Source organism: Eschrichtius robustus, chromosome 12 (genome assembly GCF_028021215.1).
Source record: "Eschrichtius robustus isolate mEscRob2 chromosome 12, mEscRob2.pri, whole genome shotgun sequence".
Lineage (NCBI taxonomy): Eukaryota > Metazoa > Chordata > Mammalia > Artiodactyla > Eschrichtiidae > Eschrichtius > Eschrichtius robustus.
In genome coordinates, this window is record NC_090835.1 from 15,605,851 (window position 1) to 15,631,988 (window position 26,138).

The 26,138-nt window shown below is 35.5% G+C and overlaps 1 protein-coding gene across 3 annotated transcripts in view; it reads right to left on the bottom strand.

Moving 5' to 3' along the window:
* CHL1 (cell adhesion molecule L1 like) overlaps window positions 1–26,138 on the bottom strand; it is an 80,452-nt gene that overhangs the window by 48,133 nt on the left and 6,181 nt on the right. For 2 of the 3 annotated variants that reach the window (XM_068557897.1, XM_068557895.1), the window contains exons 3-8: window positions 23,217–23,404; window positions 12,077–12,199; window positions 10,854–11,024; window positions 9,854–9,901; window positions 7,927–8,047; window positions 3,163–3,347 (exon numbers count right to left, since the gene is read on the bottom strand). In XM_068557897.1, coding sequence (XP_068413998.1) covers window positions 3,163–3,347; window positions 7,927–8,047; window positions 9,854–9,901; window positions 10,854–11,024; window positions 12,077–12,199; window positions 23,217–23,404 — 836 coding nt within the window. The remainder of the gene's footprint in view (window positions 1–3,162; window positions 3,348–7,926; window positions 8,048–9,853; window positions 9,902–10,853; window positions 11,025–12,076; window positions 12,200–23,216; window positions 23,405–26,138) is intronic. The other variant, XM_068557896.1, reaches the window with a different exon arrangement.

The following is a 26,138-nucleotide window of genomic DNA, read 5'->3' on the forward strand; positions in this document are numbered from 1 at the left end:
GAGGTTGGAACATGCAACTCTATTCCTGACAGGTAAGATCTATTTGAAAGGATGAAAAAAGGGCTCAAGAGAGAAGAATGATTAAAATGGAGAACTCTGAGAGAAAACAACATCATGGAATCCCAGTCTTGTATCTATTATCCTAAGATCTATGGTAACTGATGAAAACAACTTACGTTGAAACTTTACTCATTTAGTCATAATTGTAAATTAAAAAATAAGATGATAAAATTCTCTCACACTGCTCAAAACTGAGATGCAAATGTCTGAACATTTAGAATGTAATAAGAGATGTTTTTCACTAGAAGGAAAACAAAATAAAACAGGAAATTTGGTACCTATGAAACATACAACACAGGTTATTTTCTTATAACAGATTTCTATAAAATATCTATATTCTAACAAATCAAAAATTATTAGGTTCAGCAAACTTGAATTTCATTGCAACTTTTTGGAAATAAATTTATTTGAAAATGAGGCTTTCTTAAATAGATCAGTGACTGAATTGCATTTGAGTTCATGACATCTTTTTAAAATGCAGCAAAATTATGGGTATATAATTATGTATAAATACTTTCCTATTATACTTACTAAGTTTCAAAAGCCTTACATGATACCAATGTTTGTGCTGTAAACTTTTGTAACGTGACTTTATATAATCAGTGGAAATGCGACTGTGGTCATACTTTGATTTCTGGATTTAGAAACTTTTAGATGCCATTTTAATAGATCTCTTTTCATTGAATGTGTAATATTATATTTGGACCATGGATTCCTAGAAAGGATAGATGTGCCTCATCAAGACATCCTGGCTGTTGTTGCTTATACATATTATAGGATTTGAAAGTGCAGTTTGTTTTCCTACTTAGAATGTTGTAGCCTAAATTACGGAGTTTGTGTTCAGTAATAAAGAAGAAGTATCACAGATATAGAGAATACAGTAAAATACATGCTTTTACTTAAGCACAATGAGTGTTTTCAGAATGGGCTAGATTTTCAAAGTTCACGGTAACATTGCTCTTTTCCTATATGGCTAATCCTTGTTATTTAATTTGAGTGTCCAAGCGAGAGACAAAGAAAGGGAAAGAAGAAGGTACAGGAAGGCAGAAGAAAATTGAATGAAAGTGAACTCCTCCGTCCATATGATTAATGAAGGATATATTTACTGCTTTCACACTTAACAGAAAAAAGACTTCTTGAGCTCAGTTTGCTTTTCACTCGCATGTGTGAAGAAAAACTCCTGAAACATACAACTGAGGGCACATTTAGTAGTTTCTCATTAAGGATAAAGGATTAAATGTTCCTCATAAAAACATTATTTACATCTCAATAGTGCTAATAGCTGTTTTATGAATAGTGAGGACAATTTGTTCGGGAAACCTATATTCCTTTGGAGTCCTACAGTCAACATTTTAAATTGTGTAATTAATTTTACATCCTTGATTTTTTTCCTTTTGCAACCTTTGCAGTTCTTCTGAAAGCTTCAGTCTTATAGTCAAGAAAACCATGGCCAGATTGTTAAAATATTCAGCTACCGTAGCAATGTTCCAGCCATCTGGAAGGATTTCTAATAGTCAGCAACTTGGAGTGGAGCAGCTAACAATGAGACCTGTCCGGTTCCTGGGTATGTGCTGGAGCTGGTGGGGGCGGGGGGCTGGGTCAGGGGGTTACAGAAACACACCCCTGTTGAATGGTATAGCCATATTATGTACAGGCATCAAACGATGACTAAAATTAGAGAAAATATGAATCTGCCAAACTCTTCCTCTCTGAATTTCTTAGTGAATAATTTAATGTCAGAGGAATATGTCACTGTTGGCAAATGTTGATATTTATCCATAATACTAGGCTTTCTCCTATACAGGTTTTGCTTGTGTTGAACTCAGGGAAATGATATTCTCCTCTTTGGTTTTTCATTCTTCCTAACTTAACCAGTCACACACATTGTGAGAGAGGTCTTGGAAATACACTGCTCTTCCAAACAGCAGCATGATTAAAACAGTTATCTTAACACTTACTTGTGAATATAATTTGGGTCTGAGTATTTTTTTGTTCCACTAATTAAAACAGTGGGCCTTTGCTTAGGCATTCCTTGTGCAAAATGAAACTTTAAGAGGTGAACTTTATTGGAATAAAAATGGAAGACTTAGAGCACCAGTTCACTAAATGGAAACCTGAAGGAGACCATTCCTTTCAATAGTTAAGCCTACACGGCACTAAATAAGTACAAATGCAGTAATCATCCCATTAATTTGATCAATACAGTCAACCAAACCATACACAGAAACCTCAATGTGATCAGAACCACAGAAAATAGTCTGCATCAATCAAATTCACAGGATGACTGGGTAACCTTTACATCTGCCCAGCAGGCAGAACCCTGCTATCTACATATTGTGGCTTACCTTCTTTTTAAATGGTGACATCATCACCTACTTATTTCTATGAGTACAACAAACAAGAGCCCAACTTCTATTGCTCAAAAGGCTTGTTTACAGAAAGATGACTTGAATATAACGTGTTTTTCTGGACCTTTTGACAGAGAAATAACACTTATACCATACTGTCTATGTTTCTTTCCCCATTAGTAACATATGAAACATCATCTGAACCCAAGATATGGACTCCCAAAATAGGAAAGAACTAAGACAATAATTTGTCTGACTCCCTCAATTCATTGGTGAAGAAATGGAGGTTCAGAAAGGTGAAGTAAATTGGGCAAGGACACAGGACGTTAATGAAAGGACTGGGAAAGTCCAAGGTCTCTTCCAGCCCATGATCATACTTTCTCCCATGGTAAGGCTTACTTCTTTTAAGATTTCATAGTATGCAGTGTCACACGTATATTAAAATAAATTTTTCTTCTCATAATATGATGATATAGGAGATTAGGTTTAGTGACTGTTCAAATAAATAATGGAAGTCATCTGTGTTCAGTCCCTAACCAGAGATCTTTTCTTGTCATTTGTCCCTTCTATGTGGTTTTGTGGGGTAAATGACAAACCTGATTAATTGAAGTGTACTATATTCCATTGCTCTCTCTAGAATTAAAAGTTGAAACAGCTTACCTGTTTTAACATATACGCATTAGAGGTCGACTACATATGGATTCCTTTTTTGTTTTTTAAATAGAAGAAAAATAAATCAACGTGGGAAACGTACCTTCTACTATAACATGAAAATCATGAATGGCTGATCCCAAGAAATTGCTGGCTGTGCAGCGATAGTTTCCTTTGTCCCGGTAGGAGACATTCTCTATCTTCAAAGTTTTGCCATAATTTTCTTTTGTTTCTCTTCCCTTTGGTAAATCACCTCCCATTTTGCTCCAATCAACCTGTGGAGTTGGTCTGTGAAACAATACATAAATGATAAACATTTATTTTAAGTGAAAAATAAAAAGTAAAGAAATCCGCAGGACACATCCCTCACTGTGGTGCTTTTAGGTCTGCACTCAGAGTTCCACTGAAAAACATCAGGCTTCCCAGTGCACAGACCTGCCCACCACCATCCATGGCGAACATCAGGGTTGGATCAAGTCTCTTTCATTGCAAGCTCCTTCACTAAGCTGCTTCCTCAGAAATCCTCTATTTCCTCTACTGAGAGGGCTAACTCCATGTAAGTGCTGAATAGATATGGTTAGATGAATGATAGATTACTGGACCTGTAGAAATATTACAAGATATTTTTCAAGTGTGCTAGCTCCTTGTGGGTGGTTTGAAAGAGCCAGAAATAACGGCCCTCTTCCCTAGAAGAGTTTGAAAAACACGAGAAAGTAAGGCCCAACAGCAAGTAGTGGGAAAATGTGGTACCCCCTTTAATCCTTATGAAGCTGATATTGGACAATAAAACTCAGATGTGGGAGCCCAACGTGCTGTCTGGAACAAGGAATAGCTCATTATAGGGCAAGGTGGGCTCTGCAGCACAGACCTGGCCACCCAGGTAGCTGTCCACCCTGATGGGGAATACACCAATAGAGGAATGAACCAAATCTCCCCTGCTTAGAAAGATTAGATCACGCAATCAAAACAAACAAGTGATAAAAGAACAAAACAAAAACTAAACTGATAACTTGTCACACACCAACACAATAACTTTTTACACCTTATTTGGGTAGAAAACAAGAAGGAGGATTCAAGCCAGCTGGGTTTAAAACAGAAAAATCCCACCTCATGAAAACCAGACAACTGGGAGAAGAGGGACCCTCTAGACTTCTGTGATTTAAAAATGATGTGCAAAACACTGATGCCTGATTTTAACTGATAGATTTTTTTTTTTTTTTCTCCTCTTCACTTGGGCTATATGACTGAGTGGAAGACACACTTTTGTTGCTTTTATTGATGATTTTTTTTCCTTCCCACTATATTTCTTTTTATCATTAATACCTGAAAGTTATTGAGTATGTTCTAAATGTGGTCATTATTATCATCATTTTACCAGTGAGGATTCTAAAGTTCAAGAAGTTAATTTGTTTAAAGTCACTGGGGTAATAAATGACACATTAGAACTTGAATTTGCCTGACTAAACCTGTTCTTTTGATCAGTGAGTTCTATTTTATTTGTGCTTTTCCAACTCTTTTTTTTTTCCTTTCTAACCATGTATTCTTGGAATATAGGCTTGTAGGCAACTTAGATACTAGTTAATAATTGAACAGTTCATATTGTTTGTGTCAATTATCTTAAATTGTATTGTTAGGCGGTGGTTAAACTAATTCAGTTATTATGCAAAAAATATTAGAGGTAAAGATGAAGGTCTTTTACACACATCTAGTCTCTTCCCCTTCCCTCGAGGCTCAAGTACTTACCAGCCTTACAGATCTGGAACCACTACCTTTTATTTTACCAGGCTTACAGTACATGGCATACTTCTGTAGGAAACAGTAATGAAGCTCAGACAGGTAGTTGTGAGAGTATATTAGCCATTGGCTTCCTGAGCACACCACCCAACAGGATGCATAACCCATGCCTCCTAACTGCTTGCTTTGCACTCCATCTGTCAAAATGGCAATTTGCCAAATTACAGGCTGCTCTGGACCTCAGTTGCTCCAAATCAGGAGTTTTTCGTGAGTCCATGCTTTAATAGTACAAGCATCTCACTTGCTGTAAAATCTTTTTTTTTTTTTTTTTTTGGTTAGGCCTTGGAAACCAGTCTGGTCCTCTAATACCTATTCTTTGAAAGAACGGGACAAAATGATTATCTGTAAGTATCATATGACTATGAGACATAATTCATCTAAGGACACATCTATACCATTGCAAGAAGGTCCAGCGATATTCTTGCTAATTTTTTTCTTTCTTTTTTTTTTAATTTAATAAGCATTTACTAACAGCACTAGAACAATAAATTTTTGAAGGAAAATATATTGCTGAATCCATTTTTATACATAAATATACACCATGTCATCATCTCAAGCTTTTGTTCAGGTCTTTGCCCAGCCAACTTTAATTCTTATACTTCCTTTGTTTGCAAAAGAATCGTACCTAGCTTAAACTCGTGAATTTACAAAACAGAGAGAAAAGAGAGAAAATTTGAGCCCAACAGTCAGCAGAGGGAATTTGCCTTTAATCCTTCTGAAGCTTTCACAGGGTGTGACTGAGTGTGCACTGGCCCATGAATGTGGTCTTTCCCACTGAGGGACTCGCTGTCTGCACTTCTTCAGGGGAGGGAACACTTTTCTTTTCTTTTCTGAATGAAATTCACAATGTCATTTTAACTATTCTCGGTTTCCACCTTACAGAATCTGTAGAATCTGAACCCTTCAACCTTTCCCTGTGAAAGCCTTCCCATTTTACTTAACGGTATCAATATTTTCATTAGTAATAGCCATTTTCTGAAACATCTACTATATCCCACTTCTTTAGATTCAGGGGTAATGCCATCCTTTGTTCACCCCGCCTTTAACTGAACAAAACAGTTCATTTGGTTGAAATATGCCAAAGAAGTTAAATTTAGAGAGAGTTTAGGGTTCTGGAGACAAATAGGATGGAATCCCAGCCTCCACCTCATACTAAGTGTAGAGAGGTGAATTCAGCTCTCTGGCCTACATTTGCCTAACCTGCAAATGGGAATAACTGTCATGAGAAACAGTGAGGATAAAATGAGCTAATGTATATATGTCAATGCCTAGAGGGGTGGGAGAGGGAGGGTGGGAGGGAGACGCAAGAGGGAGGGGATATGGGGATATAAGTATACGTATAGCTGATTCACTTTGTTATACAGCAGAAACTAACACAACAATGTAAAGCAATTATACTCCAATAAAGATATTTTAAAAAATGAGCTAATGTATGTAAAGGGCAAAACTTAGCGCCTGACACATAATAAATAGGACAATGTCCTCATTATAATTATATTTGCTACGGCAGTTTAAAACTTCTAAGGAGAAAATTTTTCAGGTACTCTAAAAGTTTTACAGTGTATCACCTTCCCCTGAAAGGCAACCAGATCAGCCAGGATTCCCAACCCAAACCCACGATGAGTAAGAAGAAACCACTTCAGGTGAACCTCTTCTGACAAGGCATCAGGCATCCTCAAGTCCCCAAAGACAACACATATTGGAGTTCACTTTCTTCTTCTATATTGCCTCATGGCATTGCATTTTCCAAAAAGCACATGAGAGCCTTTCTATTATATTGAAGACAATCCATGCAGTCGCCGGCACACTCAAGAGGTAAGTTATAGCATTTGCGAGAAATAGGAAAAAAGGATTACTGACATATTCTCCCTGCCCAAAGAGTCAACCAAGAATAGTGATGAACCCTGCAAGAATTTAATTTCTACCACTATAAACCCATATGAATAAGAACAAAAGAGTAGGCAGCTACCAACATGATTCAAACTGAACCTGAGTCTTTCATCTCCTCACATAATACAGAGACCAAATTCCCGAACAGAGGCCATGTCCCTGCACGTCTAATTAATTTACGATCATACGCTTCGGCAATTTAAGACAGATAAGCAACCTGAATATTTCTGCTGGATGGAAAGAGAAATTTACAAAGCTTAGGGGTTGTAAAACCATTAAAATCTGCTCCTTTTCTTCATAATCCAATTTAAAACCACCCATTCAGAATATACACTGGATTATGAATGAGTATGAATTTCAAACTCTAGTCCATGAACCAGATGCCCAGCTATGCAAAGCCCTTAGTTTACAAACTGATTATGTAAACTTGGGTGCTAGGAAGGTGGAATGTATTTTCTCATGGTATTCCCAATGGCAGGGATTGGTATGTGGTGGTAAGCATAGAAGGATGAGGATAGGAAACAGGTGACCTTGTATGACCAAGTATTAACTAAGATGGTCCTTGTTTACACTGACTTACGGTAGTTACTCAATAAAGTCACAATTTCAAGAGGTGACCAAGCGAAGACTCCTTAGCCTTTACTTGGAGGATTTGGAAAAGTGTACTTCTTCAGTCGTGAAGAAAGTTTGGTTCATTAGTTCTGATGTGAAACTCTCTTAAATTGCATGATCTGGACCTGCTTGTGTGCAAAGGACAGGTGGGTGAAGTAATAGATAAATAGGGCTCCGCGGAACCTGAAAAAACATGAACAAGCAGGAGCAGGACACATAATACAGCAGAGAGACATAAACCTTTGCACTAATAGTGATGGGCTGACGCCTAACAACCTCGTGCTCTAAGGATGGCATCCCACTGCTGACTGAGGCAAGGAGAATGCTGTCACTGACACCTCCGTTCACACTTTCACCAACTGACAAGAGCGATCTAATTATAAATCAATCTCAGTCACAGCCTGAAATCTGTAGAGTGAAGTGCAAATTACTTTCTCCAGGAATGTAGTAACAGGATTTTTTTTTTTTAAAGAAATCATTTTTAAAGATGGATGCAGGCACACCCTTCACTGCTACCTTATTCTTTACAGAACAGAATGGAAAAAATCAGGAACGGGGTCAAGTTACTCACAGGCCTTCAGCAAAACACTCGAGCAGCAGGGTGTCCCCTTTGAGGATGGTAACCGAAGACTCACTGCCGTTCTCGGGAGAAGGCAACAGTAGTCTGGGTTTCCTTTGCTTGATTGAATTCGCTACAAAGCAGAACAGAAAAGGCTCAGATTTTTTTTTTTCAAACTAAGAAAAGTAAACTCCTTTGGCACTCAATCTTTCTTAAAAAATATTTAACCATATGGACCTATGTGTGTGTACGTATATTTACACACACATTTTAATTTATTTTCACACATTTACTTCACATGTATTTCACACATTTTAATATATTCCCATTTAAATAGATTCCACTCGTACCACGAAGCATGGGTTGCCCTTCAGATGCATTAAGTGTTGCATCAAGTTTTATAAAGGTTATGATTTAACCCACATCTTCAAATTCAGAAGTTCAAACACTGTTCAAGATAATTAGTTTCTTGATGAAAGTCCTTAAGTTAATTGACAGTCAATGGTTTTATATTCTATATTTTAATCATACCTGTTCATGTTTGATGGCCGTGTATATTTTTCTTGAATTTAAATGTGCCTAAATACTTGACAAGCTTCCTGGGCCCTGCACCCAGAAATTCTGATTCAGGAAGCCTGTGGTGCACACCAGGCATCCATGAATTTATCAAGTTCTTTAGGTGACTCTACTTGCAGTCTCAGGCCCTCAAAGACAAACACTGTTGTAGGAAAGATTCAGAAGCATTCTCAGTAACTGGGTAAGGAAATGTTCCATTTCTTATCTTCCTAAGAATACTTTCAAATACAATGGAAAATGAGGAAACTTCCATTTTCAATGCAAACTTTGATTTCATTTCCAAGTGTTCACACAAATTATGTTTCACATCCAACGTCAAAGTAATTTGACGCGATATGCAAAGAGTAAACAGGTGACGTGCTGTTATCAGAGTAGACGAATGAAAGTTACTGGCAGCAGTGTGTACCTCGCTATAGCTTCCAAGTGTTTATTTCTTGAAAAATAATTTTGAACATGTAGTATGTGCAATGATTTTTACTGAGTGCTGGAAAGATATGACAATATATGTTTGTGTTTTTGACCTCAAAGGAAATGATGTTGGCCATATATACCTAGTCAGTCCATTTTCAAACTGAGGGTGCACCAAGAGGAGCCCTCATCCAGCCCTGCCGATGTTACCAGTGTATTAGATATCTAAGTTAGCATGGAGGGTTCAATGCTGGTGCCAATTTTAAAAGGAATATTTGTCGCATTCAAGCAAATGATTCTTTCCTTTACAGAAAAACAGCCTACTATATATAATTCAGGTTTACTCGGGTATCTTCCATAGAACACTACTGTGGTAAGTGCTCTACGGGAAACAAAAAATAAATAAAAACCTTTTCATAGACAAATGAGTTTGGAAAATGCTGCAACCTGTATTCTTTCTCAGTGAGTCACAATGCGCAGTTGTGTATTAAGTACTCCAAGAGGTCTTGCAAGGAAAATAACCATTTAACTTTCTTACACCCAACGCTTTCCCTAGGTCTATTACACTCGACCAGTCCTTTTTCCTTTTCTTCGTATAACAGCTCTGAACCAAACTGCTGATCAACCATGAGAGACATTTTGGGAGACCTATAATAATTACTCCATTAAAAATGTGTTATATACGTGTTATGTATTTACTTATGTTAATTATATCATGTATAAGTACATAGGTGTATTTATATAGTCATGCATTTATAAATATCACTCCTTTTTACATATATTTAATGGGGACGGGAGAAAATAGAACCCTCTACGCGAAGGAGTTTTCCTTACTAAGAATATTAGTATTTTAATAAACTCACGAAGGTATTATAGGAAAAATTCAAATTCTAAGATGACAATGAGCTTCCGTAGGTGAAAATAAATGTCAACATTCTGCACGTCATCAACTTACCCTTGGAACCAATTTCTGTGGATGAACTCGAGTCATTAGCATGCTTTACTGAAATAAAAAAATGGAAGAAAAAAACTCACAAACATAATGGTAGATGTGGATATCAAAACAGAATGAAAAGCCATAGTTTTCTCTTAGAAAAATTACAAAATGAGATATAACCATGCTTCACTAGAACAGCACCTTTGGGGATATAGTTGAGAAATATTTATAATGAGCTTAACCTTGAACTACTACAGATGAAATCCAGGTGGAAAAGATACAAATTATAGCTCCATTAAAGAGAACTGAGGTTGCCAAAAGGATGCTATAGTGAAGCCCTGGCATAGTGAATCTACACACAATGATGACAAAATTATGAACCAAATTAGACAATGGAATGGTCATGCCAACTTTTGACTCTACCAGAGCCCATTACTCAGTCAGTGAACTGCTGGAGATTATCTCCGCCCTTTGAATCTATGGTTCCTTCTCCCACTAATAAGGACTGTGTTCAAATGTAGGAACCCAGACTGGCATCTGCAGAATCAAGTAGGATAGAGGAGCAATTCAAATAAGTTTGCCAATTTGGGAAGGACAAAAAAGCTTGATGTGATAAAAATTGTAATACTGCTTCTTTTTATTTTTGACTCTGTTCTTTTCTCCCACATTGTCAGCCTGCCGGTTTATCCAAAATCACAGAGATCCAGAGCCTGAGACTTGCTTAGAAAACCCTGGAATTTCCTCGTGTATTTCGCCCAGGGGAAATGACTAGACCTTCCAGACGTCAAGTGAAATACATCTGTACTGTGAATTGAGATTTGATTTTCTGGATGCAGGAGACAGAGCTACCGTCGATGTACAGCTGCAGATGCCTCTTTCTTTGGGACGACATCTCTAGAGTTGAACTAAACGCTGGTGGAAAATATCAACCCAGCTCTAACTGGCTTCAACCAGAATAAAATTATAGACCCATTTGTATTCCCCAATCATGCTGGCATGATAAATTATTTGGACTTACAACTGTTAACTGTTAGTTTCATAGGCATTTTCTGCACAATAGTCCTTAATCTTGGAAATGCAGCAAAGCAACAGTAATCATTCCGACTGTCTTTTTCTTCCACATTTGCGAAGTACAGATCTCCCTTTTGGCTCATGTATACTCTTTCATCTTGTTCAATGTGTTCTAATTCTGGAAAAGAAATATCTTGTCATTAAAAGGGGCAACTGTCCTTTATCATGTCTCATCTCCTTTTTTCATTATCCTTTCCTCTATATTAATTTCATTTTATTTTTCATGTCGGCTCTTCCTATTCCTCTCAAGTCTGGTCTTACTATAAAAGCAATTAGTGAGTAAGAAGTAAAAGACAAAAAACAACAACAAAACCCTTGGGAGTGCACTTACGAGTCTGGGCATTCTACCTCTCCTGACCATCCAGGACTCTACCTGTGCTTTATGGGTCTGCACTGGCTTATCTGAAAACTGGTCCAATTCAGATAATGGACTAATTATTACTCTTATTTTATTAGGATCATATTTCTTTAAAACAAATTTCCACAGAAGTGTGTCTGAGATATTAATCTCTCTTCCATGGATGCAGCCTGGAAAGTTCTAGGATGAATGGAATCTGGAACTTTGGCTGCAGCCAAGAGTAGCTTCTTTTGCTTTCTTTCAAATGCTGTACGATTATTATTTTTCTCTGTGGGACACAATGGAAAAACATTTAGAGAGCCCTACTAAAGGCACATGCCAGAAGTAGGCTTTACAAGAAGCTGGAATTCCAACTCAAGAATTGGTAAAAGTTTTTGACAAATTAAACACAAAAGTTAATACTAATTTCTATGTGCGTCACTGTATGAAGTGGGTACAACATAATTAAAAGAGAAATTTAAAGCTAGCAACATAGATACAAGCCATCCTCAGTTTTGACATGGATAATATCCCAAAGGTAAGTTGTTTGGAGTACAAAAAGTATTTCCTTCATAGACATACTTTATCATATCAATAGCCTCTACTCTTTCCAGATATGACAAAATCAAGAAACATATTTAGTGGTTTTCTAGTGCTTTCATGTATATTTAGAACTTAGAGAAGACAACAGATAGAAATAGTTTTTAAAATCTACTTGATTTCACATTGACAACTGTATATTAATTTTTTATCTTTAATTGCAGTATGTTATTTTACATGATGCATGAAATTAAATGTCCCCTTAGAATAGAATAGAATAGAACATTACTTACCAATATTCATCCAATAAATGTGTAAAGGTGGGAGGCCTTTGGGAGGGTTGCACGGGAGGACAATTGGATCGCCCTCCTCCACTTCAAGAGGATCAATTTTTTCTTTTGGGAATTTTGGAACATCTGGTATAAAAAATCATTTAAAGACATTATTTAAAATTTATGTTACAAGTAATGTTTTAACGTTACAAGTAATATCTTAAAGCGTTCTTCTTTTTAAAAATTAGAGTATTTTTAATAAATTCAACACCCCAAATCTTGGTTCTCGTATCTCTCCTGAAGAGGAAAATACTGTTAAAAATATGTGGTGCATCCTTATACAACCTTAAAAATATTTCTGCATTTTGTAACTGTAGACTACAAATATCTTTGCTGTGACATCAATAAGGCAACAGTATGCTTGTGCATATTTCTCTGTGCAGAGATGTAAGCTCTGAGTCATAGGAGTCGCTCGTATTAAGTTTTGATAGATAAGGAATCTTTTTTCTCCAAACACTGTGATTTATTTTTAGGGAGATACTTATTTTCTGTCTTTTGCTTTATTGTGAAGCCCTTGAATGTAATTGGCAAATATTCCATTCAGAGCATAATCAAACTAAATAAACAATTCAAAGCCCATGTGGGGAAAACGGTACGAATGCAATGAAAAGCCAAACATGATCACTATATGTTGCAAAGAGAGTCATTCACATTGAAATCACTCCCAGTAAATGAAAATATTAAGTGAAATGGAATTGATGTAGGAAAGGAGAGTTTGCGGTATTTCAGCATATTGTTTCTTTCCCATGCTGGAATCAATTTCCTAAAAATCAGTGCATTGGGACTATAAGTCACAACTGGGCAGAAGTTGAAATCCGACACCAATGTTTGATATTCTTATGAAGTTATTTATAAAATAGTTTTAGGAATATTCAAAACATATTCTGCCTCAACATTATTTGTACCTTTCAACTTTGTTATGGGAATTTGCATTATAGAATTACTCAGACTCTGATGGACGAGAAGGACTTTAAGAAGGTATTTATAACCTTCCTGACCGGATGGAATTTATTAGCAGGTTTTCCATCTTTGTATCTCATTCTTAAATTATGGTTCACAGAAGATTATCATTATTCTTGGGAGTCTAAAGATATACTCATTTATTGTACAATTTCTTCTTGAGAAGCTTTGTGCAGTTCCTGTATATTTGTTCCCTTGCCCCTCACCCCCTAAACTAACTCCTTGTGATTGAGGGAATTTGCTGACATTTCTTATCGATGCACTAGCTGGTTACAGTGAATTGCTTTTTGTCTAAATTCAGGGACCTTTCAAGGCTTAACATTGCAGGGGGCAGTGTGGTTATTACACTGCGTTTGCCAGTTCAAAAGGCAGGCATCAGTCATGTGACAGTCCTCAGTGGATTCCCTCTTGGTCAACTCATTGTAACAGATTTCTCCTGGTGAGTCTGGAAATACATTTGAGATGGTAACTATCTTGGAATCATCCTTTTGCTCTAGGTAGCATGAAATTTCCATCAAAAAATGGGACAGAATGCTGAGTACATTCCCTACCTTTACCTTGTAGGTAAAATATCAATACCACCTATCTGGTAAAAACTTAGCTTTGACTGACAAATGTTATGCAAGTCATTTTGCAGAAAGTATACCTTATGCAAGTAAAGTAGAGTAACTTACAAAACTAGTATGTACCCTAAGCTCTAAATTCAAATCACCTTTTAGTGAAACTTGCTATAACAGAAGCCTGGTGTTTGTTGGTATTGAAGTTAGCTGTGTTGCATGGTAGTTATTGAATCTGTTTATATACAGATACAAGCAGCAAAAGAGGAAGGGAAACATAGATTAGGAAATGGAAGGAGCATGTAATCCTGTTCTATAACCAGCAAACTTTACAGTGCCAAATATGAATATACAGTTTTCTGGGTGGTATCTATTGTAAAGTAGCTAATTAAGTTGCACAAAGCCCTAATTGGAGAGCTGCCTCTTCAGTAAAAATTTAATAATTCAAACAGATAGTATCGCCAGTGAAGCACTATCATCCTTGCATTAATTAAATCTATATTATAAAATTCTAATTACAAAAATGTAACTACGTTATTCAACTGGCTTCCAAGGCATCAATAATAAAAAATAAATAAAATAAAATTTAGAAGTCTACAAAACCTTTATCACATACCATGAATCTTTGGAACAGTTTTAACCAAAGATGAAATTAATACCTGGAAACAGGGAAGAATATTTATATATTTAATAATTTAAGGTCTAAGAATAAACACTGTAAAGGACATAAATTTGTCAGGTTTTCTTAAGTCTTACTCTTTGAAACTATTTAGCGAGTCTGATGCAAAGCTAAAAAGGGAACATGTTAACATCCACAGATAAATGTGAAATTTAATTACTCCAACTTAACAGCAGGCATGAAGTTGACCTTAATTCAAATAAAGAAATGAGTCTATTTAAAAATAACTCCAACCAATGACTTTTGCTAATTGTGTTTCTCTAGTATAAACATTAGCATTGTTGAGTCTGGACAGACGCAATACTTTAAAAAATGAATTGTAAACAATTGTTTTTCTTTTGCGTGAGCCAACTACCCTGCTTTAGCTTACCAACACATTTCAAATGAGTGCTCCATCATCACCAAAAACACAATCATTTAATTGTGTTTCAGTAAGACTGGACTTGACCATGGAATGGTCTCTTTGCAAAGGGATCAGAACCAAATTCTACATCAGCATCTACCTAAGTAGGACTTTAAAAATGTTTGGAAATCCCATAATAATCAAGTCTAGATGAAGCTATATACATTTTATCCCTATCAGTCTACCTGCATCAGAAAATCAAGCAAATCATAGCACTCATCTCTTTACTGTTCTCCAGCAAGTTTCCACGTTTATTACTCAGTGTAGCAGACAGACTTCTAGTAACAACTCCAAGGGTACAATTTCCTGAAAACCCATCTAGCATGAAAAACCTTTCCTAGAGACAAAGTAGCTACATGCTAGTCTACTTATTGGAGCTATCAACACAGGGCAAACCTGCAAATACAAAATCTCTAGGGGCTCTACAACTTGAGATGCTGACAATTGGTTTTGAAACTCATCATCTCAATTCTTTCAACTTAATATACTGAAAAAAATAACATCTCTGTACTTGAAATACAGAGACTTCTGAAAAAGGTATTTTTTATCTTTAGGATAGCCTACAGGATAAACTAGGCTCTAGCCCAGACACTAAAACTAACGGCTACGTAGCTTCAGACCAATATCTTTACCCTTCTGTGCCCCCTTTTACTTTTCTCTGGCATCCTAGAATCCTTTCAACTCATCTCTCTGGGCTCCTCAAAAGTCTCACTAGGTTAGAAATTTCTTAAGAGCAAGCTGTAGAGTCCCACCATTCCAACACACTTAACAGTAAAGAACTGTAATGAAATGGCATCAGAGTAATTTAATTAAATACAAATCTTTCTAACTAATCACTTCAATGAAAAGATACTGGTGACTTAACCACCATCAAGTTATGTAAACTACAGATTATCTTTCTCTGGCACCCAAAGAATACAATCAAATCTCCCTATATTCTTTACCTCTCTGTGAGTCTGATAATTACTGCCAAGGTATGTTCAACAAAGAAGTATAGCGCTTTCTAACTCATCTAGATGTGTCAACAGAATGATCAAAGCACAGGCAACACTGTGTAGCACCGCGTTATACACGTGCTCTGAAGCCAGCTGCTTAGGGCTGAATCCTGGCTTCGTCACTTACCATGTGACCCGAACCTGTTACTTAATGTGCTTCAGTTTCCTCACTCATAAAATGGAAACTGTCATGACACCTAATACATTGATTTGTGTCAAAGTTTAAATAAACAATTTCATATAAATCAATTAACATAGTGCCGGGCACTTAAAAATCACTCAGTATATGTTGGCTCTTATTCAAATGTTTTCACTCTGCATGGTACACCCAGCCACATTGTATAGAGATGAGATGGGCAACGGGACAAAGAGCTTTCCTTTGCTGCTGTTTCTGATTTTTCGTGTAGCCTATATCATAACAACTTCTGCAATTTTATGCAACTATTTGGAATTAACTTTATTAGAGGAAATAGGGAGGGGGCCAGAGGGAAGAAACACTATGTATTTCATGGAGAACCTATGATTTGTTTAATGAATTATTCTGTGCTGCCCTTCCTATGCCAAAGAACTTTATCTATTTTGATTTCTCACTGTTTACAGGACTGGCCTGGGGAGCTTTTGAGTGCCTTTCATTTCCCTTGAATGTGCTCGGGAAATTGCTTACACTCTGGCACCATTATCATGAATGCATGCTACTGAGCTCACATGCTGTATCACCCTTAACTCCAGTTTCTGTCTGCAAAGAGATTTAATTGATTCCCATTTCCTGTGGTGTACTCCATTAACCCACTTAGAAGTACAGAGAAATAACATTGCCTTTCAGTCTATGAACTCACACTAAGGAAGGACAACCAATTCAGCCCATTTCATTCTAGTCATTCACATACTCTGACGGATGACAGCAAAATCCTGGGCCTTAATTAAACCTTTAAAACTCTAAGTTGCACTCTCAACTGAACAAATTGATCTTCTTTGGTTGGTTTGCATATATTAGTAGAAGAAGTTAACATATGCTACTGGACCCCTGCTTTTGCTAGCCCTCCCAAATCAGAGCAGTAAATAGCCAAGATATGTCTTAAGGAAATTGACCTGAGGAATCTGAGGAAGCTGTACAAATGTAGAAACCCAGCACATTAAAAATTCAAGTTGGTTTCCATTAAAACAGTATTCAGATGATTTCATCCCTAAGCCTGCCATTTCTTACATTACTTTAATAGTGTGTAGGTATTGCATTATTACTTTTATTCATTCTTTTATTCTTTAGTCTATGAACTAATAAGTCAATCACTGATAATATGCATTCATGCAGCATCAAGACAATGTAGAGGAGGAAGAATGAGACAGGATGCTATCTTTCTCACTTTTAAGCATCCTGATTAATCATATGACAGTCAAAACACTCCCCCAAACAGTAAATAATGCTTTTAAAATTCCATAGAATTTACACGTGGATATTCCTAACATTACTAATTATTGCTAACGTTTCTTCTTGTAATAGTCAGAAGTTAGAAACAATCCAAATGGATATCAACTGGTGAATGGATAAACAAAATGTGGTATATCTATATCATGGAATATTATTCAGCCATAAAAATGAACACACTACTGATTTATCCTACAACATGAACAAATCACGGAGAACAGGCTAAGTGGAAGAAGCTAGATGCAAAAGATCATATTATTGTATGATTCCATTTACGTGAAATGTTCAGAAAAAACATTCATAGAGGCAAGAGTCAGACTGGTGATTGCCTGGGGCTGGGGGTGGGGAGAGAGAGCACCTACGAATGGGCACAAGGAATCTTTTGGGGATGATGGAAATGTTCTAATACCGGCTTTTAATGATAGTTATACTAAACATTTTTATGAAAAAAAAAAATCACTGATTGTGTACCTAAACACATAAAATTTATGATGTGTAAATAATACTTCAAAAATTATTTAAAGAATCCAAGGTAAGGAAAATTAGTACAGGCTAAGATGGACTAAGAATGCTAAATGGAGAAGGCTGATCTGTGCCCTGAAGGATGGATGGTACTGAACAGCCAGAACAATTCTTTATAGCATCATTTTAACTCCACTGACGTCTGTCATAATGAAGGCAAGAATACAGCTCACCTTCTCCCCAGACCCACTCACCACACCCACAGGACTTAAGGTTCTTGGTACAGTCTTTGTTTTGTTCACTGCTATATCTCAAATTACTAGAAGAGTGTCTGCCACATGAAGGGAGCTTAATAAAGATCTGTTGAATAATTCCCTAACTCTCCATGCCATATCTTGGAAAATCCATTTAGTTAAATGATTTTTCCCCATTGAAAATAGCACGTTGTGTTTGGTTGGTTGTTTTTCTTTTACTCTTTCTTTTTCCAGCAAACTCAACTGCAATTTTGTTAAAAGCAGAAAAGTAAACATTGTGTATAAGGGTCTGTTTGTAGGGAGTAATAACCACATTTTCAGCTACTGTACTTGTGTTCAAACTTAGGTGGATCAAGCCTTTAAGGTTGGTCTAAAGAAAAGTTTAAGAAATGAGAGATACAAACTCTAAAACTCAAATTACAAAGTTTAATATAAAAGAAGAATCAATTCTTTACAACTTAAGAGAAGAATCAATTGATAAAGGTCGTAGGAAGCTTTAAATGGTCTCTGATTTATAAACTCCTAAGAATTGGGGTGGCAGTCTCCTATTCAACATGTAAATAATTACAGAAAGCTGTTAGATGATGAAGTAATTTCAGGAGGAGCTGGAAATGATGCATAAGAAACCTAATTTATTTTGCTCTTTTCTATAGCAGCACAAAAGATGGAGCAATTACCCACTACATAGCTCAGATTCAACTCTCATCTCTTAACTACAATACTAGCAGATTCTGGCCAGAATTATCCTTACATTGTTCATGTCTTCACTTGGTCTGCTTAGATAATGAGAGAAAACATTTTTTTAAATCCTCATTGTAGAATCTTATACTAAAATGTGCCATTTCTTTCTCTGCAATAGGTCTAGCAACTGCCTTTTTCCTTTGTGTCTCCATAGCAACCACTAGAATTCAGGTTAGGGATCACCCTCGTGCCTTGTCTTCTACAACAGATTTTTAACATCTCCCTTTCTCTCCCTCTCTCCTATCTTATTTCAGTCAATTAGATATATATTATATAGTTACAGTTCTATGTTATAGACTATAGTATAGTTATATAATATAGACTGTAAGTATAGCTTTATAGTTATATGATTTTATGATTCTCAACCACAGTTTTCTGACCCAGAATTCATGAACATTTCCTACTGAGTATCATTTCAAACCCAAACTCCAGAGGCCAATTTTCAACACTGTATGCCGCTGCTCTGTCCTTTATTATTCTATAATATCACACTTAATAACCCAGGATATCTAATTAAGACAAATCAGTATGCTACATACTTATTAATTTTATATATATTAAAAGACCATTTATAAAATAAATGTAAAGAATAAAAAAGAAGAAATACAACACTCTACCTACCACCCATCATAAGAAAAACATAAAATCACCATTATCTTTCTGTTTGGTGCAGATCCTACCCTTTCCCCATTCCATCAGAGGTAACTACCATCCTAAATTTTGTTTTCATCATTTTCTTGCTTTGCATTATAATTTTACCACATGAAATGATACTCCTAAACAATATGCTATTAATTTTTACATATACTGACCTTAAATAAATAAAATCACCCTTTTTTCCTAAGATTTACTTTTATTGTTCAACATATTCTTAATGTTCATCAATTTTCACTGCTGAGTAGTAATTTTTGTATGAATATACCACAATTGTTTCATTGTATCACGAATGAACTTAAGTTTTTTCCAGTATATTTTAAAAATACAAAAATGCTACCACAGCTATTCCTGGTGCACGTGGGTAAGGGGCATGTGCACATGAGCAAACAAATGGAATTTCTGGGTCATAGGTGAGAACATCTTTAATTAAGAAGGCAGTGACAAATATTCTCCACAGTCCAAGCAGTAAACTATTCTCATCAGTGGTGGATACGTGTTTTGGTAGCTGCACATTCCCACCTAAAATTGTTACTCTCAGACTTTGTTATATTTCCCAATTTTGTGGGATCAAATGCTTTTACTATTTGAGTTACAGTAGATCTATTTCTGATTACTAATGATATTAAAAGCATTTTCATATTTTTATTCGTCATACCAGTCTGAGGTGCAAGTTCATGTCTTTTACCACTTTATTTTTTGTTTTTTTCTTAAAGGATGGTAAAATTATTTACAAATACATTAGTATTATCTTTAGTTATATTCATTGGCAATGATTTTTTTTCTGGGTTGTGGCTTACCTTTTCCCTTTCTTCCTGGGGTCTTTTGATGAAAGGGAATCTAAAAATCAAATGTAGTCAAATTATCCTTAATGGAGATTTAATTTGTCTTGTTTAAGAAATCTTTCTCTACCCTGATGTCATCAATACATTGTCCGAATCACTTTCTAAGTTAAAAAAAAACTTTTTCCTTGCAAAGTTAAGCCTTTAATCCACTTGGAATGTATTTTTTATATGATGTGACCTAGGACTTGAAATAAGTGTGTCTCTATGTGGATAATCAGTTGTTCCATACCATTTAGGGGGAGGGAGGGAAGGGAGGGAGGAAGGGAGGAAGGGAGGGAGGGAGGGAGGGAGGGAGGGAGGGAGGGAGGGAAGGAAGGAAGGAAGGAAGGAAGGAAGGAAGGAAGGAAGGAAGGAAGGAAGGAAGGAAGGGAAAGGAAAGGAAAGGAAAGGAAAGGAAAGGAAAGGAAAGGAAGGAAGGAAGAAAGGAAAGGAAGGAAGGAAGGAAGGAAAGGAAGGAGGGAGGGAAAGAAAAGAAAAAGAAAAGAAGGGAAGGGAAGGGGAGGGAAGGGAAGAGGAGGGAAGGGAAGGGAGGAAAGAAAGGAAGAAAGAAAGCCCATGCCAGCTCTTTCACACTACTTTCACATATATGAGGGCTGGTTTATGGGTCCTCCATGCTGTTCCACTGGCCTATTTGTCTAACGCTGTGCAAAACCATAGGCTTCATCACTGGAGTTTTACATTGAGTCTTGTTATCTGATAAGACCAACTCCTCCTGACATATTCTGCAAGTTTCTACCAAACCTTGCACTGTGTTCCTCAAATACATTTGGGAATCAAACTGGTCACATTTCACAAACAGACAAACAAAAACCAAATAGAGTTTTGACTTTGATTATTCTATACATCAAGTCAAGAAGAATTAAACTTTTAGCTTTACTGAGTCTTCAGATCAGTGAAAATGGTATTTTTTTCCACATCTAGATCTTTTAAAAATGTTTTTCAATAAATATGTGTACTTTTCACACTTCCTTCTTGGATTTATTTTCTGCTTCTATACTACTGTTCCCCTTTGCTCTGTTTTGAAGTTTAACCTGTTATCTAAAGGTAGCTTATAACAATTTTAAGATGAAAATGAATGAGCTAAGATCATTAATTTCCATCCTTTCTTCTTTTCTAAAGTATTCTGAAGATGAAAAAAACTCTCTCCTCATAATACTTTAGCTACCTCAAGTCTGCCTTGTTAAGCATAATTTCTACTATCATCACTTCAAAATACATTCTATTTTCCTTTGCCATTTCTTATTTGGCCTTTGAGTTAGACATGTTTTAATTTTGAAAGATATAAGACTTTTTCTAATTTTCTTTTTAATATTGATTTCTCCATTGTATTTTGGTCGTATTTACTTCATAGCTAATATACCATCAAATATTGAAAAACATTCTGCAGTTTTAGGTATAATGTTCTATACATGTTCATTAGCTAGAGCTTGTAAATGGGTCCTTTAAATCTTCTATGGGCTTTCTAATGTTTCCTCTGCTTGAGCTACCGAATAATGAAACAGATAGGTTAGCATCTCTCATTACTATGGTAGATGTATTTCTCTTTTCCCTTGTAGTTCCTTTTTCTGCTTCAAACATTTTCGTATTATGTGTGCCTAGTACATTAATCTCCAGGAAGCCTTTATAAAATAGTCTATTTTGACTGATATGAATATAGCCATACCTACTTTTCTTTTGAATAGTATTTACCTAGCCAAGATATTTATTCAAGATATCTATTTATGTTTTCAAAAGATGGGACATCTTTTCCATCCTTTTAGTTTCAACAATTCTATTTTCTTGTGATTTAATGTGTTATATGGTAAATAGCTTATAGCTTTTAAAAAATTTTGGAGCATTTAGTCTGTTTACTTTCACCTTTAATTAGTGATATATTTAGATTTATTTCTATAGTTTTTCTTTCTTTTTCTCTCCTTTCTTGTCTTATTCTTCCTCATACCACATAGTTTGATAATCATTCACATTTGTTCTGTACATTTAATGTAATTATTCTATAAATTTTAAGATGCATATTTTACTTGTCAGAGTCTAAATTTGAGCTATATTCTCTCCTCTAGAAAAATATAAAAAACTTAAAAAAATTTAAACCCAGTTCCCTGTCCCAACTTTGAGGATAATGCACACAAGTTTTTCATTATTTGTTTTTCCAAGGTTTGTGTACATTCTGCTCCCCCAGCATCAACTGTCCATATCCTGGAAGGTCTACGACTTTGAGTCTCTTCAGTGTCTAGAACTCTGTAAGAAGAAATTGCCAAATAGCAACGCTTGACAGTTTTATACCTAAGATTTTTTCCTGTAAACCCTTTGGTTAGAATCAAGTAGTGTTGGATACCTTAAAATCTGGGAAAATAAATGACCACACTTGGAAGTCAGTCATCAGAGATCCCATGCTGCAGAGGCCAGATCTGACAATGAAGAAGTCGCTTACTCTTTGGGATAGTTATTGATAAATAACACTCTTAAGAGTAAAGGAGCTTGCAGTTTTCCATGATTATGATTTATGGAAAATATTACTACCGTATACTAATCACTGGTTCTCCTCTCCTAGGGGACACCCACAATACTGAACTTAAGTGGGCCCATGCCATTCGCTTTGCCCCCACCTAATAAACTGTGAGTAGAAGCTGCCTGTGTAACTTCTTGTTGGAAGCAATGTTCTCTGTCCCCCACTCGTTGACCTAGATGGCACAAGTTTCACATGGTGCTGACACAGGATGATGGCTACCTCCATTAGCTTGGATCAGCTGCCCTGAAGAGCTGCCAGACCCACAGCAAACTGCATCATCCAGGAATAACCTTGTGTTAACACGAGGGCTTGGGGATTACTTGTGACTGCAATATAATTTTGCCAAATCTAACTAATATATTTAACTTTATCCTATGAGGCAAAACAAATACTCTTTTTTTCCCATGTTACATATATTATTACTGAAACACAGCAAAATTAGGTTGCTTTCAAGGTCATCCACTTCTAAGTATCAAGATCTGGAAGACAATTTCCCTTATAAATAAAATATAAGGCCTATATAAGCTGATTAAATGAATAATCTGTTATTTCACTGCAGCCCAGTATAACGCCTGCTAAACTTCATTAAAACATTAAATGAAATCTCCATTGTAATACTTACTTGGAACTATAAATTCCATTTCTTCTGACATAGCAATTCCCAGTTTATTAGAAGCAAAGCAGCGGTATTTCCCTTGAAAGTGAGATATGTGCCCCTCATTCGGGATCCTGAATGTTCCCGAGTTGTTGGATACAATTATCCGAGGGTCAGAGAGATCAAAAGGCTTGTCGTCCTTACTCCACGAAAATCTGTAAGATAAAACTAAAGTTAGTAATCCTGAAAAATCGTATTTCTTACTTATAAACAAATGTACAGAAATGAGGAAACTGAGATATTTTATAGTAAAAAAAAAAGTATATATTTACATATTTAATTGAGTATAATAGAATACAAAAGAGGGTCTCTGAAGAATCTGAGAAGTCTTACAAACTGCTATGGACTGAATGTTTATGTCCCCCTAAAATTCGTATGTTGAAGCCTAATTCCCATTGTAATAGTATTTGAAGGCAGGGCCTTGGAGAGGTGATTAGGTCATGAGGGTGGAGTCCTCACAAATGGGATTGATGTCCTTATAACAGAGACCCCAGAGAGTATTCTTGCTCCCTTCCATCGTGTGAGGTTACAGGGGAAAGACCGCTGTCTGTGACCAGGAAGCAGGTCATCACCACACACTATATCTGCCAGTGACGTGATCTTGGTATTCTCACCTCCAGACCTGTGAGAAATATGTTTATTGTTTAAGCCACTCAATCTGTGATATTTTTATTACAGCAGCCAGAATTGACTGAGAAACAAGCCATGAAAAAGCTGGGATAATTTAGAGGGGAAAAAAAGTGAAAATAGGTTTTGTTCTGTTCTTTTTTAAAATTATATTTTAAAACTTTTCCAATTAGAAAGATAATGCAGGATCTTTACTAGTATTTTAGAGACTGCAATATTTGGAGACTAAAAAATATAAATATACAATATGTCTCTGTGTGTCTGTGTGTGCGTGTGCGTGTGAAGAGCTCACTCAAAATTCAAAAACACACAAGCAAGTGCTATTAAATTTGGTCATATATCATCAATATTTTTGGACATAGCTGTAACATATTTGAGACCACAATGGATGTATAATTTTTCCATGTGCGTTTTTCCAATTATTACAATGTTACTAAAGACAGATTTTATTACCTTCTGTCTTACAGTTACTATTTAACTTACTTAACCATTTCCATTTTTCCCTTTTATGAACAATACTGTTACAAAAAACCCTACATATTTATTTTTGGGGGTACTTATCCAAATATTTCATTAGGTTAATTCCTTAAAAATGAGACTGATAAACCAATAACATAAGAAATATTTTATCACTTTTGATAAACATTGCAGAATTGTATTCCAGAAAAAACATACACAATTAAATTCCTACCCCCATACATAACAGAGTCAGTTCTATGGACAAGGCTGTAAAAAGCCTTTTTTTAAATCTTTATCAATCCAACAGATATATAATGACTTCCCAATTAGATTTTATTTAGTATTTTATATATGAATTACCCATGCAAATTTAGATTTGCTTCAGGACAACACAGTATTACATAATCTGATAATCTTTCAAAAAGAATAACAAAATTTCATGAGACACATATTTTTCTTCAGAGCATGTCTCTCTCCTGACAACAACTTTCACTTCTTTTCTCTCTATATGTTTTATATTTTACTGCTTTTACTTACAAAAGAACACATAGAATCTGTTCTTTAAAATTCCAATACATTGACTAGGATAACTCCACATACTCAAAATTAAACATTTCCAATTAGTGACATGTTATATCTTTCCATTCATTCAAGTTTTCTTTTATCCTACTCTGCAATGTAGATGCTAAACAGTTCATGTTACGTAGTTTTTGATATCAGTTTTGTTGATATTGCTGTTACTAACTATTTAAATTGCTGGATTTGCTCCTTTTACTATTGTGATGGGATATTTTTTTCTTTCTTGTTTTCTAATATTTTCTGTTTTGTATAGGCATTTAATTACACCTTAAAAAAAGAATAATGATAGACTGCTTAATTCATATTTGTAAAATCTTGTTTTTGGCCGGTGAATAATGACAATTTAACATGTTAATGATTCACTAATAATTTTTAAAATATCCAATTATCAGGCAATAAAAATGTTATTCACATTACAATTTTAAATAATCAATTTCCATTCTTTCATTCTTAATGGATATAAAATGATCAGGTAAATCAATAAAGGTATGTAGGTTTGCCTCCCAGAATCATTTAGAACTTAAAAAAAATTTTTTTTTAACTTTTATTGGACTATAGTTGCTTTACAATGTTGTATTAGTTTCTACTGTACAGCTAAGTGAATCAGCTATACGTATACATATATCCTCTCTTTTCTGGATTTCTTTCTCATTTAGATCACCATAGAGCATTGAGTAGAGTTCCCTGTGCTACACAGTAGGTTCTCATAAGTTATCTATTTTATACATAGTATCAATACTGTATATATGTCAATCCCAATATCCCAATTCATCCCACCTCCCCCGCCTTCCCCCCTTGGTATCCATACGTTCGTAGAACTTTAAAATCTTGAATTCTCCCCACATCTTTTCCCTCCTCAATCTCAATACACACACATTTCTTTCTCTCCAAACTGGGAGGTACTTAGAAAAAACTTCATCAGTGATTACAGTTACCTACAGTAATAATTGTTTCATTAATAATAGAATACTAGATAGTAATATCCCATGTCATTTGTATTCTGCCATCTAGGATGAGTCGACATTTCTATGACAACTTAAAATATATCAAGTAACAACCTATTCACTGAATACAATATGGTTACATTAAAAGACATGCAATAATAAATATGTACAGAATATCATTTATAAATATATTAACTTTGGCTTAATAAATGCTACCTTGCACTAATCAGAATAAAGTATCTTGTTTTCTAGCTATCTTGTTCACTCATAAGGTAAAGAA